Source organism: Raphanus sativus, chromosome 8 (genome assembly GCF_000801105.2).
Source record: "Raphanus sativus cultivar WK10039 chromosome 8, ASM80110v3, whole genome shotgun sequence".
NCBI classification, from domain to species: domain Eukaryota; kingdom Viridiplantae; phylum Streptophyta; class Magnoliopsida; order Brassicales; family Brassicaceae; genus Raphanus; species Raphanus sativus.
The window spans coordinates 16,410,197-16,429,839 of NC_079518.1; the positions used below are offsets into that span (position 1 = coordinate 16,410,197).

Below are 19,643 nucleotides of genomic sequence, written 5' to 3' on the forward strand. Positions count from 1 at the left end.
AAGCCTGTCTTGCGGTTTTTGTTCGGTGATCCATATATTTCTAATCCGGGTTTCAGCCCCTGTATCGTTGGTTTTACGAAAACGAACAAATATCTCGTCATAAGCCTACTAGCATTTTGGGAATAGCCAAGGGCAGCCAGGAAGAGTTGTTGGGCGATGAGGTTCTGAGAGAGGACGGCGAAACCACGGAGAGAGGCGGATGGGCGAATTTCACTTCTCGACTTTCGCTCCATCTCATTCCTTATATGAGAGTCTTTTCGTCCATTATTTTTTGAGTTTTATTTACGAGACTTGTTTCCTAAAGTTTGTCATATTTATTCTACAAAAGTTGTATCACAAAGTTTTATAAAATTTGTAAATTATTTTTAAAATCTACTATATGAGAAGACTTCCAATAAATCTTCCTATAGAAGACTTACAAAACCACATAAGACTTCGTGATGTTATATTCGTGAAAATGCAAATTGGTTTATTGTTTGGTCATAAGGGATGGTTGTAAATTCACTAGCCTTTTAGGTTATTTTGCATACATCTTATTGAAGTTAAGGTATGTATTGTATACTTTTGCATTTAAAATAAAATTTTATGTCATTTTTGGTAAATTCTCCTAAAAACTGATTAGAAAAATTTTGGTTAGAGAATAATGGTAAGTTTGATTCGATAATAATCTACAAAATATATGATTTATAGTAAATTAAAAATTATTACGTTAGTGGCACAAATTGTAATTATTATGATGAAGTAAGGATTATTTTCAAAATGTAGTCCAGTTTTAATAATATACTAGATTTTGACCCGCACGCCCGTGCGGGTGTATGTTTTTTTATAAAATATGTTGTTTTCTATGTCAATATTAGAGTTGGGCAAAAAACTGAATCTAAAAAATCGAACTGATCTCGATTCAAAAAGAATTACAAAACCCGAACCAAAATTGATTAAATATTAAAAAATTGGTATTTAGAGAACTGAAACCGGATCCAATCTGAACCAAATTATTTCAGATATCTGAATGTATTCGAAATAGATTTATGTACTTGTATATATTATTTTTTAGACTTAATGTATATAAAAACATCCATAATATATATGTTACTTATAAGTTGGTTTAATTAATTAAAAATATATATATATATATATATATAAATAATTAAATGTAAATATCTAAAATAGTTAAAGTATACTCAAACCACCAAAAATACTTAACATAATTATTGATTCTCTATCTAAATATTTAAATCAAATCGATTTATATGTTAAGTTGAGGTATTCTGAGAAATTTGAAGTATATAATGAATTTAAATGGGTTATCCGAACCTGAACAAACCCGCAAAGATCTGAATCGAATCCGAACCAAAATTTAGAAATATCTGAATTTAATTGAAATCTTTGACCCCGAAAACTCAAAACCCAAACAAACCTAAACTGAACCCGAATGGGTACCCGTACGTCTACCTCTAATTCACAATCTATTTTTTCCTTAAAAACACATCAAACATATTTTTTTTTTTGACAAATCAAACATATAATTAATAGTATTTTATATGGACTATCATATAAATAATCACATATATTATATTTTTAATAATCACATATATTGAAAACATTTTTTAATAATGGTTATTAGAAAATATTTTAGTAAAAATAATTTTTTGAATATATGTATATTTTAAATCAATTTTTTTTTAATATAAATCAACTTTAAATTATTATTTTGATTTGAAATATGTATATAAAGTTTAAATTTTGCTTTATGATTATTTTAGACAAATGATATTTTTAGATAATTAGATTAGATCATTTTCATATATTAATTTTAAAGTTGACGCAAATAGATAGTTTCTCATAAAATAATAGATTTTCAATTTTTTAATAACATAAATTCATTATTTTTTTAATATATTGCTATCTATGTTTCCAAACAATATAAAATCATTTTTATACTGTTATTCATATTTCCAAACAAATATTCTTTTTAAACTGATATTCATGTTTCCAAACAAACCTTATTTTTTAAATTGTTATCCAAGTTTTCAAACAAACATCCTTTTAAAATTGTTATCTATATTTCCAAACAAACATAATTTGGACTTCAATTTTAATAATATATAGATGTTGAACTATGATAATATTTATGGTCGGGATTGTTTTTTGTTACCAAATCTTTATCTAATGCTTTTTCCAACATTATTTATATAATTTAATATTATATATATATATGTGTGTGTGTGTGTGTGTGTGTGTGTGTGTGTGTGTGTGTGTGTGTGTGTGTGTGTGTGTGTGTGTGTGTGTGTGTGTGTGTGTGTGTGTGTGTGTGTGTGTGTGTGTGTGTGTGTGTGTGTGTGTGTGTGTGTGTGTGTGTGTGTGTGTGTGTGTGTGTGTGTGTGTGTGTGTGTGTGTGTGTGTGTGTGTGTGTGTGTGTGTGTGTGTGTGTGTGTGTGTGTGTGTGTGTGTGTGTGTGTGTGTGTGTGTGTGTGTGTGTGGTGTGTGTGTGTGTGTGTGTGTGTGTGTGTGTGTGTGTGTGTGTGTGTGTGTGTGTGTGTGTGTGTGTGTGTGTGTGTGTGTGTGTGTGTGTGTGTGTGTGTGTGTGTGTGTGTGTGTGTGTGTGTGTGTGTGTGTGTGTGTGTGTGTGTGTGTGTGTGTGTGTGTGTGTGTGTGTGTGTGTGTGTGTGTGTGTGTGTGTGGTGTGTGTGTGTGTGTGTGTGTGTGTGTGTGTGTGTGTGTGTGTGTGTTTCAGTTATTTTTAGGGGTTCAATTTTTGGGTCTTAAGAAAAATGAATAATATTAATATTTTAAAATTTAAAATATAAAAAGAAATAGTATTGGAATTATTATTTTTCAGTTTCATTATAGCCCCATAGGTATAAATTTAATATATTTTTTGAGTAGAAGCTAGAACTTTTATATTGTAATTTACAGTCAACCTATTTTTTATGTAAAACATCAAAATAAAAGCTCCAAAAAATGTCATATGAAGGACATTAACATAATGTAAAAACTCTGTCTATGCAGTTTGATATGGTGAAATAATTGTAAACATGTACATCCATTTATTTACATTAAAAATAAAAAATAGATATTACGTTTAAAAACATAATTGATCTACTACATGTTACATGTATAACTTCCGTAAACAATAGTTAAAGGAATTGAAGATCTTACAATAGTAAACTAGATTTTGACCCGCGCTTAGAAGCACGGAATATTTTACGATGAAAATTTCACTAATAATATAACAAATATTTTGGTAATTTCAAAGAGTGTGTTTAGAATATTTTTGCATTTAAATCAGTGTTTTTTAATTCAACCCGATTGTGATTATACCGGTTAATCCGGAGATCTAACAATTCAATTTAAGTTTTTAAAATATTCATATTAAAAAAAATCATTAAAACCCGAGACTAACCGATTGAACTGTTGGATGACCGATATGTAATCTAATTTGATTTAAATTATAATAGTTTCATAATTTGTAATCTTATAATCCAAATTTTAAAGTTTATTATTTTGCAATTTATAAAATTATGACGTTTCTACAAAATTTTAAAGAGAAATGATAGATATAAAATAACTAAGATTAATTATTGTATTGTTTGGAAACATTGATAGTAGTATAAAAAATATATTGTTTGGAAACATTGATAGTAGTATAAAGAAATAAGTATATTGTTTGAAAACATGGATAATAGTATAAAGAAAGGAACATTAATAATTTAATGTAGATTTAATTATAAAGTATAAAAGTGTATTTAATTTAAAAACTTACAAAATAAATGTTAGGTCCAACAGAATGTTTCTGTTTTAATAAGATAGATATAGTAAGCATGTTTCGAATAACATAAGGTAATTTAATTAATAAGATTATGTATAGGAAGGAATATGAATAAATAAGGATGTTGCGGTTGTTGATTGATATCAATTTTTATAGGACTGCTTAAATATAGGAATATATTATGGAAGGTTATTATTAATATTGTCAAAACTTTGAGTTTTAATCCAGTGGCATATATTAGTAAATTTTGTGGAAAACTAAGGGTTAAGCACTATTTGTATTTCCCCTTTAATAGTTTAGATATGTTTTACTCTAATTTTCTTTTTTTCCTTTTTTGCATTTTATATTTCTTCCTTTCTTCACTTTTTATTAGGCATGTCCAATTTGAATTTTGGTCCGGTTTCAGTTCGTATCTTTCCAGTTTATTGGTATTTCATTTTATGATAATTAGTTACAATATTGGAACCATATCTAATTTTTTGGTTCGATTTATATATTACTGGTTTTTGGTTTATTCGGTTTTATTCCAAAACACCATAACTATATTTATCTTTTGTGACACTTAGATAATATGATTAGAAATCAGATTTATTAAAACATAAATATATATTCCTTACTCTAAATTTTAAATATAATAACTTTTGTTTTATTTAACTATTAAACGAAAAGTAAAAAAAAATTAGTAACACCACAATATTATTATATAACTATATCTTATCAAAAATAGTTACCAATGAAAATAAAATAAATTATTTTTATTTAATTTGATGAAAATGAGAAAAAAATAACTTTTAACTTAAAATAAAATAAAACTAATAGAACTAAATGTTTTAATTATGAATAAGATACTAATAAAATAAATTATGCATATTATTAATTTTATTATATATATATATATCAATTTATTGTTACCAATATATTGTAATTAATCAATTTATTCGGTTTATTTTTACTGTTTGATATATAAAACCAATTCATATATTGCAGTTTCTTAAAAATAACATTCATTCTTTTCATCGGTACAATCAGATACAAACCAATTTCTCTATTTCGGTTCCATTTTGTTTTATTTGGTTCGTTTTTACCGGAATGAACAACCATAATCTTTATTTACTCTTTTTATTCTAAATTTTTCCAATCACAGTTAATTATTCTATCAATTCTAGAAAAGAAAAACAAATTTTAAAAATTGTATCACTACCATTTTAATAAGGAATATAATTATTTCATTTTTTTCCTAATATTATATTTTTGAAACTGTCCGACTCTGAAACAGGTTTATAAAAAAATTTCAACAAAAAAAAAGTTCTTTAAAATTTAATGGAATAATGGCTAAAGCATGTCGGTATTTGAAAAACATATTTTGTGGAATTGTCCAATATCAGTCTCATACATCTCCTAATAGGGCAAACCAAAAACAAATTTTATCTATCTTTAAAAATCCATGTGTTTTCATTGAAAAACCCACTAGTGTTGATAAGCTTGAAAGAATAGCTTGAGTCATAAGCTAACCTAATCCTAATGTGGTTATGAAGTCTGTCTTGTAATAGGATTAGGAATATTGTAAGAGTTATCCTTAGTAGGATTAGGAAGTTATCTTAGCCTATATAAGGCAATGCAAGTTGTAAGTGATCATCACGGTTTGTGTGATTGAGAGCTTAGTTTTTGAATAAATTTTCTAAGCTATTGAAAGTGGTGAATAAGAGAGTTTGTTTCTTATACTTGAGTTCTTGAGTTCTATAAGTGGTATCAGAGCGAAGGTTTAACTAACGTTTGATTTTGAGACTTTATCATGGGAGACATAAAGGAGGTGAAGAATGAAACCGAGCTGAGTAACAAAGATGTCGGATCCTCAACCATCAAGCTTCCAATGCTTAACTCTACTAACTACACCGTTTGGGCGATGAAGATGACAATGGTTCTCAAGGTCAATGATGTTTGGGAAACTATTGAAGAAGGAAGCACACATGTGAAGAAAAATTACATGGCTATAGCTTTGTTATGGCAATCTATTCCTGAAACTCTAATCTTGCAGTTAGGAAATCAAACAACAGCAAAAGCCGTTTGGGAATCAATAAAGGCTAGACATGTAGGAGCGGAACGAGTAAGGGAAGCACGTGTGATGACTCTGATGACGGAGTTTGATAAGCTCAAGATGAAGGAAGGAGACAGTATCGATAGCTTCGTGGGCAAGCTAACTGAGATTTCTTCAAAGTGTGCATCACTTGGCGAAACCATAGACGAACCTAAGCTTGTAAAACGCTTCTTGAAAGGATTACCTAGAAAAAAGTATATCTTCATGGTTGCGTCTATTGAACAAATGCTAAACCTTAATGAGACGAGCTTTGCAGATATAGTTGGAAGACTAAAAGCATATGAGGAAAGAGTAAACGAAGATGATGAAGAAGAACAAAGTGATGATCGTGGAAAGCTTATGTACGCAAATAATGAACAATATCAAGAAAGCTATGGAAGAGGAAGAGGACGCGGCACACGAGGAACCTCTAGAGGAGGAAGAGGTCGAGGACGACTTGGATATTATGCACAAAGAGAAGCATATAAACAGGGTGGTCAATACGGAGCAAAAGACAAAAGTCATATTACCTGTTTCTCTTGTGACAGAACTGGCCACTACGCATCCGAGTGCCCCGATGCAAAGCTGAAGCTGCAAGAAACTGTTGAAAAGAAAGAAGAAGATACACAAGTAGCAGACGACTTGTTAATGCATGAGCTAGTATATCTGAATGAAAAAAAGGTGAAACCGAGTGTATTTGAGGATGAAGAAGATATGGAGAACATATGGTACCTAGACAACGGAGCCAGTAATCACATGAGTGGGAACCGAAGCCTGTTTTACCAATTGGATGACAATGTTGCAGGAGTAGTACGCTTTGGAGATGATTCTCGCATAGATATAAAAGGAAAAGGGTCAGTCAAATTTGTCTTAAAGAACGGAGAGAAAAAGACGTTGGCTAATGTCTACTACATACCCGGTTTAAGAAGCAACATTGTTAGCTTAGGCCAAGCTACCGAGAATGGATGCGAGATAAGAATGAAAGGCGACGTACTAACCTTACTTGATAGAAAAGGAGCATTAATCATTAAGACGGCTAGAGCAAAGAATCGACTTTACAAGGTTTACCTGCAAACAGATACTATTCAATGTTTACTCACTGGAGCATCTACAGAATCGTCAAAATGGCACGCCAGGATGGGTCATGTCAACACAGAGACAATGAAGAAGATGATAAGTAAAGATTTGGTCACTGGAATACCAAACATAGAGATAAAACATGAAACATGTGTGTCTTGTTTACTTGGGAAGCAGTCAAGGAAACCTTTTCCTCAGGCTACTTCCTTTAGAGCAACAAGGCCTCTTGAACTCGTTCACGGTGATCTATGTGGACCCATTACTCCTCGGACTGCAGGACAGAAACGATACGTATTCGTTTTGATCGATGATTTCTCTAGATACATGTGGACTGTACTACTCTCAGAGAAGAGTGAAGCTTTTACCAAGTTCAAAGCTTTCAAAGAAACTGCAGAACAAGAGACTGGAATGAAAATAGGCGTTTTTCGATCAGACAGAGGAGGAGAGTTCTGTTCTCACGAATTTGATAACTACTGCAAGACACACGGAATCAACAGACACACGACAGCACCTTACTCTCCACAACAAAACGGAGTCGTAGAACGACGAAACCGTACTCTACTCGAGATGACTAGAAGCTTGCTTAAACATATGGGAGTGCCTAATGCTCTGTGGGGAGAAGCAGTTAGACATGCGACATATCTGATTAACCGAATCGCAACTAGGTCCTTGCAAGAACAGACGCCATATGAGACCTTAAAGAACAAGAAACCGAATGTTGCTCACCTAAGGGTGTTCGGTTGCATCTGTTATGCAAGAACAGAGGTTGCTGGAAGAAAGAAGCTTGACGACAGGTCAAGGATCCTAGTACATCTAGGAACCGAACCTGGTTCTAAAGCTTATCGATTGCTTAACCCGACAACTAAGAAGATAATTGTAAGTCGCGATGTGCTGTTTGACGAGGAAAAACGATGGAGTTGGGATAATGAAGATGATACAAGACCAGAACAGAGCTCGTTCTCGGATAGCTTGATACCGGTGAGAACTAATAAGAATCAGTCTGAAGTTGAGAGTGAGAACGAAGTAGTCGAGGTAGAAGCGATAGAAGACGAAGAAGACGACTCTGTGTCTAATGAGGAAGACGACTCTGCTCTTGAAACAGAGCAAGCGAATGTAAGAAGATCAAGCAGAGTAAGTTCAAAGCCTACTTATTTAGAAGATTATATCTTGATAGCCGAAGTGGAGAGTGAAAGACTACTCATGGTTGTTAACAACGAGCCTTGGAACTACAACGAAGCAAAACGACACAAAGTATGGATAGATGCGTGCAAAGAAGAGTTGAGATCAATCGAGAAGAATAGTACATGGGAGTTAGTTGATTTGCCGAAGGGATTTAAAGCTATTGGACTAAAATGGGTATTCAAAGTGAAGAGGAATGCTGATGGAAGCATAAGTAAATTCAAGGCGCGCCTAGTAGCTAAAGGATACGTCCAAAAGCACGGTATTGATTATGATGAAGTCTTCGCACCTGTAGCTCGTATCGAGACAATTCGTTTGATCATAGCAATTGCTGCCTCATGTGAGTGGGAGATTCATCATCTTGACGTGAAGACTGCTTTCTTACATGGAGAGCTAAGGGAAGAAGTATATGTCTCACAACCTGAAGGCTTTGAAGTTAAAGGAAACGAGCATAAGGTTTATAGATTGCATAAAGCATTGTACGGTCTTAAGCAAGCTCCGAGAGCGTGGAATGTTAAGCTAAACAGAATTCTTCAAGATCTTGACTTTGCTCGTTGCTATAAGGAACCGTCACTTTACCGAAGACAAGTAAAAGGTGATTTACTTCTTGTATGCGTTTATGTTGACGACCTGTTGGTGACAGGTTCATCAATGTGTCTGATCAAGGAGTTTAAAAGAGAGATGGCGTTGAAATTCGAGATGAGTGACCTTGGAAGGTTAACGTATTATCTAGGAATCGAAGTGAGTCAAACGAATGAAGGTATCATCCTGTCACAAGATAGCTATGCGAGGAAAATACTTGAAGAAGTTGGAATGCAAAACTGTAACTCTGCTCTTATACCGATGGAGATGAATGTAAAACTTGGTAAGTCACCAAAGGAGAAAAGCATTAATGAAACAGAGTATAGAAGAACCATTGGTTGCTTGAGGTATCTGTTGCACACTAGACCAGACTTGTCGTTTGCCGTAGGAGTATTAAGTAGATATATGAAAGAGCCCAAAGAATCTCATAGAGCTGCACTTAAACAGGTACTAAGGTACTTGAAGGGTTCTACTTCGCTTGGTCTGCGTTTCAGTAAGAGAGAAGAACAACGATTGATTGGCTTCAGTGACAGCTCTCATAATGTGGACGTTGATGATGGGAAGAGTACAACAGGGCACATTTTCTTCTTCGGAAACAGTCCTATAACATGGTGCTCTCAGAAACAAGAGATTGTGGCATTGAGTTCTTGTGAAGCAGAGTTTATGGCTGCTACAGAAGCTGCTAAACAAGTTATCTGGCTTCAGGAACTCTTAAGCGAGATTATGGGAGAAGAGTGCACGAAGGTGGTGTTACGGGTTGATAACAAGTCTGCTATTGCCTTGTCTAAAAACCCTGTTTTTCATGGCCGTAGTAAACACATCCATCGAAGATTTCATTTTATTAGAGAATGTATTGAGAACGAGCAGATTGAAGTGGAATACGTCTCAGGAGTTGAACAAAGAGCCGACATTCTCACCAAGTCTCTTAACCGAGTTCGTTTCAAAGAATTAAGAGAGCTGATTGGAGTACAAGTGGTGTGTGAAGATGATGTCAAGCTTAAGAGGGAGAATGTTGATAAGCTTGAAAGAATAGCTTGAGTCATAAGCTAACCTAATCCTAATGTGGTTATGAAGTCTGTCTTGTAATAGGATTAGGAATATTGTAAGAGTTATCCTTAGTAGGATTAGGAAGTTATCTTAGCCTATATAAGGCAATGCAAGTTGTAAGTGATCATCACGGTTTGTGTGATTGAGAGCTTAGTTTTTGAGTAAATTTTCTAAGCTATTGAAAGTGGTGAATAAGAGAGTTTGTTTCTTATACTTGAGTTCTTGAGTTCTATAACTAGTAGTTAGTTATTAATTTATTTTATGTTTGGTCAAAGAACTAGTAGTAAATTAAAACGACATTTTAATATATTGTTTTATAGATCATGTATGTGGGCCAAAATTCTCAAACACCAAACTCTAGTCAAAGTACGATTTCATAGGGTTGATGTAAAAGGCGGAGCTACAGCCTCATCTGACATGATTCTTGGTCCTCACAGGGATGTTTACATGACATTTTAGATGTCCGATGATCCATTGATATGGAGCAGAGAACATGCGACGGCAGAAGAGGTAATCAAACATTAACGAAGGAGAAGCCACCAGAATCAATTGTTAGAAGGTTTAGAATATTAGATGGCCAAACTAAAAGAAAAGGTTTATCGTGAGGTGGATATAGCTTTGTGGAAAGATTGTGAGGATAAGTTCAAAAACAAATTCTCCTCGAAGCTCACTTGGTTGCAAATCCACGAGAATCATGCATGCTCGTGGAATAGAGGAGTATGGATGCCACACTTAAAAGTTTTCTTTTATGACATGGCTGACAATGAGAAACAGATTAGCAACTGTAGAGAAAATGCTGCAATGGAACACTACGATGAGCTCCAATTTCATCTTTGTTCCAAAATCAATTGGAAACAAAGGAACACATTTTATTAAAAAATTCATAACATACAGAAGCTCAGGAAAAGGTAAATCCACCTTTTCATAAAAACACTTAGAACCAAATGAGAAGACAGTTCAAACTATGTTGTTCATACTTTTAAGTTTTTAACTGATATAAACAATTAATAACATGCAGAACCTCGGATCTCCAGCGGAAGCTTCCCATAAAAAATTCCACGCCACACTCTTATATATTATAGGAACTTTGGAAGGAAAAGCTTTTCACCCTCTATTTTTTTTTTATGACCGTGGGAATTCCAGGCGGTAAGTCCAGACTAATCCCTACAAGGCATTCCATCCAGGCACGTACGGTTATAGACGGTAAGGTGGCCAAGACGACTCGAACCCAGGACGGGCACTCCAGCCGAAGTTCCATTACCATTAGGCCAAGAGCTCTTGGTTTTTTCACCCTCTATTAAAGATAAAGTTATCCCACATCCGGAATCTAATAGGACATTAACTAATATATATAAAGTGTTAAGGTCAATCCACTAATCAACCAATTCATTTTAAATTGGAAATTCATAACAAACTTGAATCTAACATGGTATATATCAGAGTCTATATCTTAGATATGCTAAATCCCTAATTAATATAATTCTACCCGATTGGATATAAATGTCGTATAACTCCCTCGACTAAGTATAATTGTCTTAAAATTTTGAAATTTATGTCCTATAAAAACCATCATCCCGAGAAAAGATATTACAATATATAAAGGTTAGAACTAATCACTAATTAACCAATTGATTTTAAGTTGGAGGTCCATAATAAACTCAAATCTAACATCCTCACTTACAAAGCTTGAAATCTTACCAACCCGTACAAGTTCAGAGAAAACCATTCCTCATGGAGATCAGACCTATCCGGGGAAAAATTGCACGAATGTGAGATACAAACGAACTAGTGTCCAAGTAATGTCTAAATAATGAATTATACTATAAATATGAAAAGAAGCTCTAAGGCTGTGCTTTTGCACTCTTTTTTTAAGTTCTTTAAGATCTAGGGTCCTAAATTTTAAGACATATTAGGTTTTGATCCGCGCGACCGCGCGGATGTATATTTGATGTAATTATTTATTTTTGTGGTTTTACAAACATTCATGCTGTTGTTTCATATGTACAGAACATGCTGAAGAACAAGCTGAAGAAAACATGAAGAGAAAAGTGTCCCTAAGAACATATCTTTAGTGTTTGGATTTGTAAATTAAACATTTATGTTTTTTAAGCTAGTTGATATTTTCAATCCTCAAAATTTAAACACATTGCTACATTTTAACCAAAAATTTATTTCTTTTCACCATTTTACATAAAAATACAGGCCCTTTTCAACCACATGGTTTACACAACTTTGAGTCCAACCTGATAATTAAATACATAATTAAATTAACCAAGTTATTACCTAGTTGTACATGGTCTCCAGCTGGAGTTAATTTATGTCCTTGGTTTTGAATAGCATTGGCCACCTAGCCGTGTTCTTAACGATCGGGTTTCAATTCGCGTACCCGAATGCAAGACTTCATGATATTGTCTATAAAATTATAAAACTTTTGGGATTTCCATGGTTAATAAAAAATAAAATAAAAAATACATAAATTAAAATAAGTATTGTATTGGCATATTGAAAGCAAGAAACAACAAGAAAAAGAAAAAAAAGATCTTAGTCAGGTCTTTTCTAGCTTTGAATTTTTATCTATAATTTAAATAAATAAACGTACACACAAGAATAATTGGTTGGTATTTGGATGTATATATTAGAAGAAGCAAACCAATCTCTCTTCTCCAACTATTCCTACTCTCTCACCCCAAAATATACACAAGAATAATTTTAGGTTTCTTTTTGTAATCTTCCCACCAAAAATATATCTCTCGTTTATTTTTTAATTCTTTTAGATGCAAGACTCTTCTCTTCCACGATCACCTGCGCCGGAGAGAACCGGCAAGAACTCGAAGACTAAAAATGAGCAAAATAGTGTTTCTAAGCATCCTCATTTTCGTGGGGTCAGAAAGAGACAATGGGGAAAATGGGTGTCTGAAATCAGAGAGCCAGGAAAGAAATCAAGAATCTGGCTCGGCACTTTCGCCACGCCGGAGATGGCGGCGCGTGCACACGACGTCGCGGCTCTAGCTATCAAAGGTGTCTCTGCTCACCTCAATTTCCCGGAGCTCGCTAGCCATTTGCCGAGACCGGCAAGCGCTGATCCTAAAGATATTCAAGCAGCTGCCACAGCAGCCGCCTTAGAATGGAAACCACCGGAGTCTCCTTCAAGCACAGCTTCTTCGTCGGTGGCGTCATCTTCAGTCCCGGACGACGCTTTCTGCGATCTCCCTGATCTTTCGCTAGACGTGAATGATCACAAAGTCGATGGATTCTGGGACTCGTTTCCGTACGAAGAACCTTTCTTCATGAAACATTACTAGAACCGGACGGCTAATCCCGGCCGGCTAATGATTTTTTCCGTAACGATGGGAACTGGTGACGTTATATAAGTTTTGTCTTTGTTGGGTTTTTGCTTTTGTGTTTTTTTTTCTAAAAGAAATTACGTGCGAATAAGTTTGCAAATGTGGGACATGAAATTTAATATGAACGTAGAAGAATGTTGTATTTATTGCTTTGTTATTGTCACTTCTAAATAAAATAACTAAATGATAAATTCGTAACTATAATTAAATTATTTTTTACAGTTTAACCAAATTGTTTTTCTTTTCTCTGAGCACCTCTGGGGAGTTCTAAACATGCTTATATATATGTTGTATATGTATATGTATATTAATTTTGGGGTACATAATTTTACGGGACATTTCAATTGAGAGTTTCTTAAAAAAGTGTGTTAAAAAAAATTCGGTTGGATTTCCCGGAAAATCATGGACCCTACAATTACATACACAATTGTAGATCCTCTCATAATTTAACTTTGCTCCCACAGATCTGGCAAAGAATAAATATATAAGGGTCTCTCCTTGACTTGCAAAATTAGCAATCTAAATACAAATGGAAAAATTGATTCGGTATAGTTATTCCGTATGTAACTAAACCTTAATCTTAATATTTAATTTAGTATAACACTTTTTATTTATTTACTTGATAAATAATTAAATATTAATTTAACACTTAAGTGTTATATATAATATATATTTTTTAAATAATGTATATTTTTGCAATTTAAAAAAGTTTAGGATTTTAACTGTATTATTTTAAATACAATTTTAACAGTATTATATTTGTGAATATAAATTGTTTGCATGAACGATATTCTTTTTTTTGTGGTATAGCTTTGTGTTAATTGTGTACTTTTATAAAAACTATAGTTGATTTTAAATAGATTAGTTAGATATATATTATAAAGAAAACTTTAAAATATTAAATAGTGTGAAATAATTAATTTCATTATTATAAAATATAAAAAATTAGTTAATAATTAATAATTTAGTATAAACACATTAGTTTTAAATAAATTTTCATTAACTATTTTGTTTTCCAAAAGTGTGTATATGCTCAAAAGTATATTTTGTAAATATTTTCCTAATTGGATAGGTTTTACATCCAATAATCATTAAATGAAAATTTTGAATTAAATTTTTAAATATAATTAGGATGAAAAGTTTGAATTAAATTTTTGAACAATTTATTAAGAATATATCGGATATTCCTCTAATCATTCCGTTACAAATAGTTTCTTAAGAATACACAAGCCAATATCTATGTTTTTTTAAAACTCAGCTAAAACCGCGGCAGATATCCCTTATATATTATTTTAGGAGCATTAAAAATAATTAATCTTTAGTTCATGTGTGATTTACAACACTGTTATTTCTTACGTGTCATCACTACATGCTCTCTCACCAACTACATTCAAAAAACCCTTAACTTACTAGCTTAATTACAAAAATTGCCATTGATTATTAATTTATAATTCCATTAAATGTTATAAGCTTCATCTTTATTGACCAACCAAGAATATAATATCTATGATTAGTTTTATTAAATTCTTTTTATTTTAATTTCAATTTGTTGGAAAATTACGTAGTCAAAAACATAATTCCAAGATATGTTTTGTAAATAAAATAATAACTTAAAATTAAAATAATAGCAATGTGTTACTTTTACTGTCGCTTAATTTAGCCAAACACATAAAAAGAGTTTTTTTATTAAAATTAGATAGGCATGAACATTGGTTATTCATTTAGGTACAAGTTGTTCCTTCCGGGTATTTTCTTTTTTAAAATTAGGTTTGCTTCAGTATTATAAATTTATGTATGGGTTTTGAATTGGATCCTTTCGGATCTCGATGAGTTCAGTTTTGATGTATAGAAACCTAAAAATATCTAAATAACCAATATGTTTAAAACGGGTTCGGATAGTGTATCAAAATAACCATATTATCTGATCCAGTCTATGACTTTTGAATAGAATTAGTTATATTGCATGACATCTTAAACATATAGTACTATCTAATTATAAAAAATAAATATCAATATATAAAAATGTAAGATTTAATTTCCGCACGGATGTCTGGATCAATATGTAGTTAAACATATAACACATTATCTAGTAGGCATGTCTAACGTGAATTTAGTAATATAACGGTATATAACGAAATTATGATATGATGCAGCAAGAATTTTCATGTGTGTTTTTTTTTCTCTTGAGAAAAGGGCTAGCGATTCATATGTTAAAAGAGATAAATGGAGTATTGATAGAAAAGGTAATATTTTTTTATAGAAAAAAAAGTTTGGTAGAAAAATAATGTAAAATCAATATATTATTATAATTAAAATTAAAATTTGTTTGTTTAGTGATAAATTTTTTCTTTACTGAGAAAAATTGAAAGCTTAAAAATACGAAAATATTTGGGAAAATTGCCAAAACGGAACAAAAATTCAGCATGATTGTCCCTACGGGTGTCAAAATGGGTCATGACCCATGGGTTGACCCAACTCAAATTGACCCATTAACCCAAATGAATTGTTTATTTTTGATCCAATGGGTTGATGGATTAACAAGTTAATGGGTTAACAAGTTAATGGGTTAACAAGTTAAATAGGTCTATTGGGTTGAAACAACTCTGACCCATTTGTTTTTTAATTAAAAAAAGAAGGTCAAAATCACAAAAACACATTTTCCACAAAAAAACGGAAAATATAATTTCCCGCCAAAACCGAAAATGCAATTTCCCACCAAAATAGTAAAAAAAAAACAATTTCCCGCCAAAATTGGACGCAATTTCCCGGTAAATTCGGAAAACGTAATTTTCCGCCAAAACCGGAAAAACGTAATTTTCCGCCAAAGCCGGAAAACGCAATTTTCGCAAAAATTAGAAAAACAAAATTTTCACCGGAAACGCAATTTCCCGTCAAAACCGGAAAACACAATTTCCCGTCAAAACCGGAAAAACACAATTTCCCGCCAAAACCGGAAAATACAATTTCTCGTCTAAACCGGCAAATGCAATTTCCCGCCAAAACCGGAAAAACACAATTTCCCGCCAAAATCGGAAAACGCAATTTCCCGTCAAAACCGGAAAAACGCAATTTCCCGCCAAAACCGGAAAAACGCAACTTCCCGCCAAAACCGGAAAACACAATTTCCCGTCAAAATCGGCAAAACGCAATTTTCCTGTCAAAACCGAAAAACGTAATTTCTCGCCAAAACCGGAAAAACGCAATTTCCCGCGAAGACCCAAAAATGCAATTTCTTGCAAAACCGGGAAAACGTAATTTTCTGCAAAAATCGGAAAAATGCAATTTCCCGCCAAAACCGGAAAACCTAATTTTTTGCCAAAATCGGAAAAACGTAATTTTCTGCCGAAACCTGAAAATGCAATTTTCCGCAAAAACCGGAAAAATAAAATTTTAATTTGATTAACTTGGTCTTAAACTTAACTTATGTCTCAATTCGATCTATTTGGTCTTAACTTAAATATGGTTCATTGTAAAGATGTTGGGTTCATGGGTCAACCATTAATCTATGTGATCCATTTAATTTAATGGGTCATGGATCAACTCAACCCATTTAATACATAGGTTGGGTTGATCCTATAATCGAAAATAACACGTTTTAGGAAGTTAGAATATTTTTAGGAGATTTTTAGAATATTTCCTTAACTGAAACTTTCATTAATTTTCGCAAAAATCAGGCAATCTTATCCGTAGTAGGCGTCTTCTAAAAGTTTAGAAGATTGACAAAAATCCAGAACACGCTTTCTACTCTTAGTAGACGTAAGAGTACATTTTAGAAAACACATTCCGCGAAATTTAGAATATTTAATAAAATTAGAAGATGCATCCGGACGAAAATTAGATAGCTTTAGGATCAGTAGAATGCGCATTCCACTTATTTAGAAATTTAGTAAATAGTAGAATGTACGTTCTAAAAATAGTAGATGAACATGTTTATTTTAGAAATTGTTTTCTACTATACAATTTTCCGTATAAGGCACATTCTACCTTTAGTAGAACGTATTTTCAAATTTTTATTTATCAACTTTTTGAAGAAAAAAAATACCAACTTGTGTATATAAGTGTTTTATTAATTGTTTGTATTTTTAATATTTTTTTTATTCACAAAATTATTTATTTTATTAGTTTTCAAAAATAGAAAAGGTAAAAAGAAGAAAAATTGGACAAAAAAAGAATTTATACCAAAGGGACAATACCCTTATTTTTTTGTTTTCTATTGGCAATTTTCCCAAAATATTTTATAGCTGATGTGATAGAAACGTGCCAATTAATCAAAGTTTCAAAAAAAGAGAGGTAAATTAATACAAGATACAAACTCTATGATCTTTTCTGTCCTCCATTTTCCACTTTAATTTTCTCCTTTTTGTTATCGTCTCATCTAATTGGCTCTTATAAAGTTGGGAAATTAAACAATTAAAGGACAACATTGATCTTGAATAAGAAAAAGGACACTATTTTTGTAGTCAGTAACTAACTTTCATTCTTATATTGTGTCACTCTTTTTCTAACCACCATTCTACGTTAACCAAATTTGATCGGAAATATATTATATGTAGCATAACTGTTCAGACATTTTTATGTTTTAGTTTCATATTTATATAAGTATGCACAAGGGAAAATCTGAGTAATCTTTCTTTTGTTAATGAAGTTTGTTTATTGCTTACTAAAAAAACTAAGGACAAAAGAAGAAGAAAAAACTAAGACAACGTATTTTGAGATGTTTTTTGTTTAACATTGATCACTAAGAGATGGTAATGACATAGGTGAATGATTTCATTTAAAACTTTGTTTACGTGCATCTGAACATGTCAATAAATTTTCCAAATTATCATTGTTCTTATTTGTTTACTAGGTGTATTTCTACACCATATACGTACAGTGATTAATTTTTAAAAGTTAAATTATATTTAAAAATGAAATTTATTAATATATACTTTATTATTTTTGACCAATAATTAATATAAAATATCATTTAGTTAAGCATAAAATTAAGAGAAAATCATTTTATTTTAAATTAAATTTAAGAATATATATGTATATATTTCAAATTAGAATCTTAGATAATTTTTTTTCTATTTGTTTTGGTTAAATGTATTAAATCAACTTGTACAAAATTACTAAAAATCATGTAAAATTGTATAGTTATCAAAAACTTATCTAAAGAAACTAATGATATTACGATTAAAAATTATAATTTTTTTTTAAAATGCAGAATTTTTTTTAAAAAAATTATAGTTATAAAATTAAAATTAAATAATATTTCTAAATTCAAAATGTTATATTTAAATATATTTATTTTAGTGATGATTTATGAGTTATCACCATAATTTAAAAAGTTTACAGAAAATATAAATCAACATTAAATGTAATATATGAGTTATTGCCATATTCTAAAACATTTTCTAAAAATATATATATCAGCATTAAATGTTATTGTCTATGTCATATGACATGTCATCAATTTTAATATAGATATCATATTTTTTTGTAAAAACAATTGTAGAAAAGACATTGTAGTTTATAAAATGATATATATTATAACCTCTTTAAATTAATAATCTATAAATTAATTTCTCTATAAATTAATATAATTTTATAGTCCTAAATTGAGTTTTTGATTCAATTAGTATCTCGATAAATTAATCACTTCTATAAATTAATTAAAAAATATAATTTTGGTATAGTTCCAACATTATTAATTTATAGAAGTTTCACCGTAGAAGGTGAGCTGATTTCCTCGTCCTCTTTGTTTGTTTCTAAACATTTTGTGACACATATTTACTTTATAATTTTCGACAGATGTATTTACTCTTAAGGTTCTTTTATCCACTGGATAAAAACCATTTTGGTACTTGGAGAATTATAAATTCAATATATTTATTATTCATTACTAGTGGTATTCCGACGCTACGCGCCGGGTTCATATGTTATATTCTTACATGAATTTATAATTTATTATATGATCTTAGTAAATAAAATATTCTAAAAATATGAAATGAAAATATGCATAAAAATGATATTTTCTGATCTTTCTGATAGTGGTTAGTAGAGTTGGGAATTTAATTCAAATTTCGGGAGCTCCGCCCCGTTTGAACCGCCATGGAGCGGGTGCGGGTCGATCGGTTTAAAATTTTCGAACTGCGAGTGCGGGTGTGGGTTAAGATTAGTTTAAGCGGAGCGGGTGCGGGTCAGCCGAATATGAGTCGTGGGTACCCGCCGACCCGCAAATTCAAAAAAAAAAGTTTTTTTTTATTTTTCATAAAAATATATAAACATATAAAATATTTTTATAATTTTAGTTATAATGTATTATTTTAATATTATTTTTTAATAATTAATATATAATGAAAATAATTAATATATAATTAAAATAATTAATATATAATGAAAATATAAATATATAATTAAAATAATTAGTTTTAAATATAATTATTATTACCCGCGGGTAAGAAGGTTTACCCACGAATTTTGGTGAAGCGGATGCGGGTTTAAGATTTTTGGTCATACGGATCATGTGGGTCGAATTTATGAAAGTGATACAAATTGTTGACTATGGAGAATCATAGAGGCTCTA

General features: G+C 31.4%; 1 protein-coding gene across 1 annotated transcript; it reads left to right on the forward strand.

The window, feature by feature from the left end:
• Positions 1-12,276: 12,276 nt before the first annotated feature.
• LOC108821468 (ethylene-responsive transcription factor ERF039-like) lies at positions 12,277-13,281 on the forward strand. The gene has a single exon (XM_018594503.2). It carries the CDS (start codon positions 12,503-12,505, stop codon positions 13,028-13,030), a length of 528 nt encoding a protein of 175 aa, XP_018450005.1. The 5' UTR covers positions 12,277-12,502; the 3' UTR covers positions 13,031-13,281.
• Positions 13,282-19,643: the final 6,362 nt, after the last annotated feature.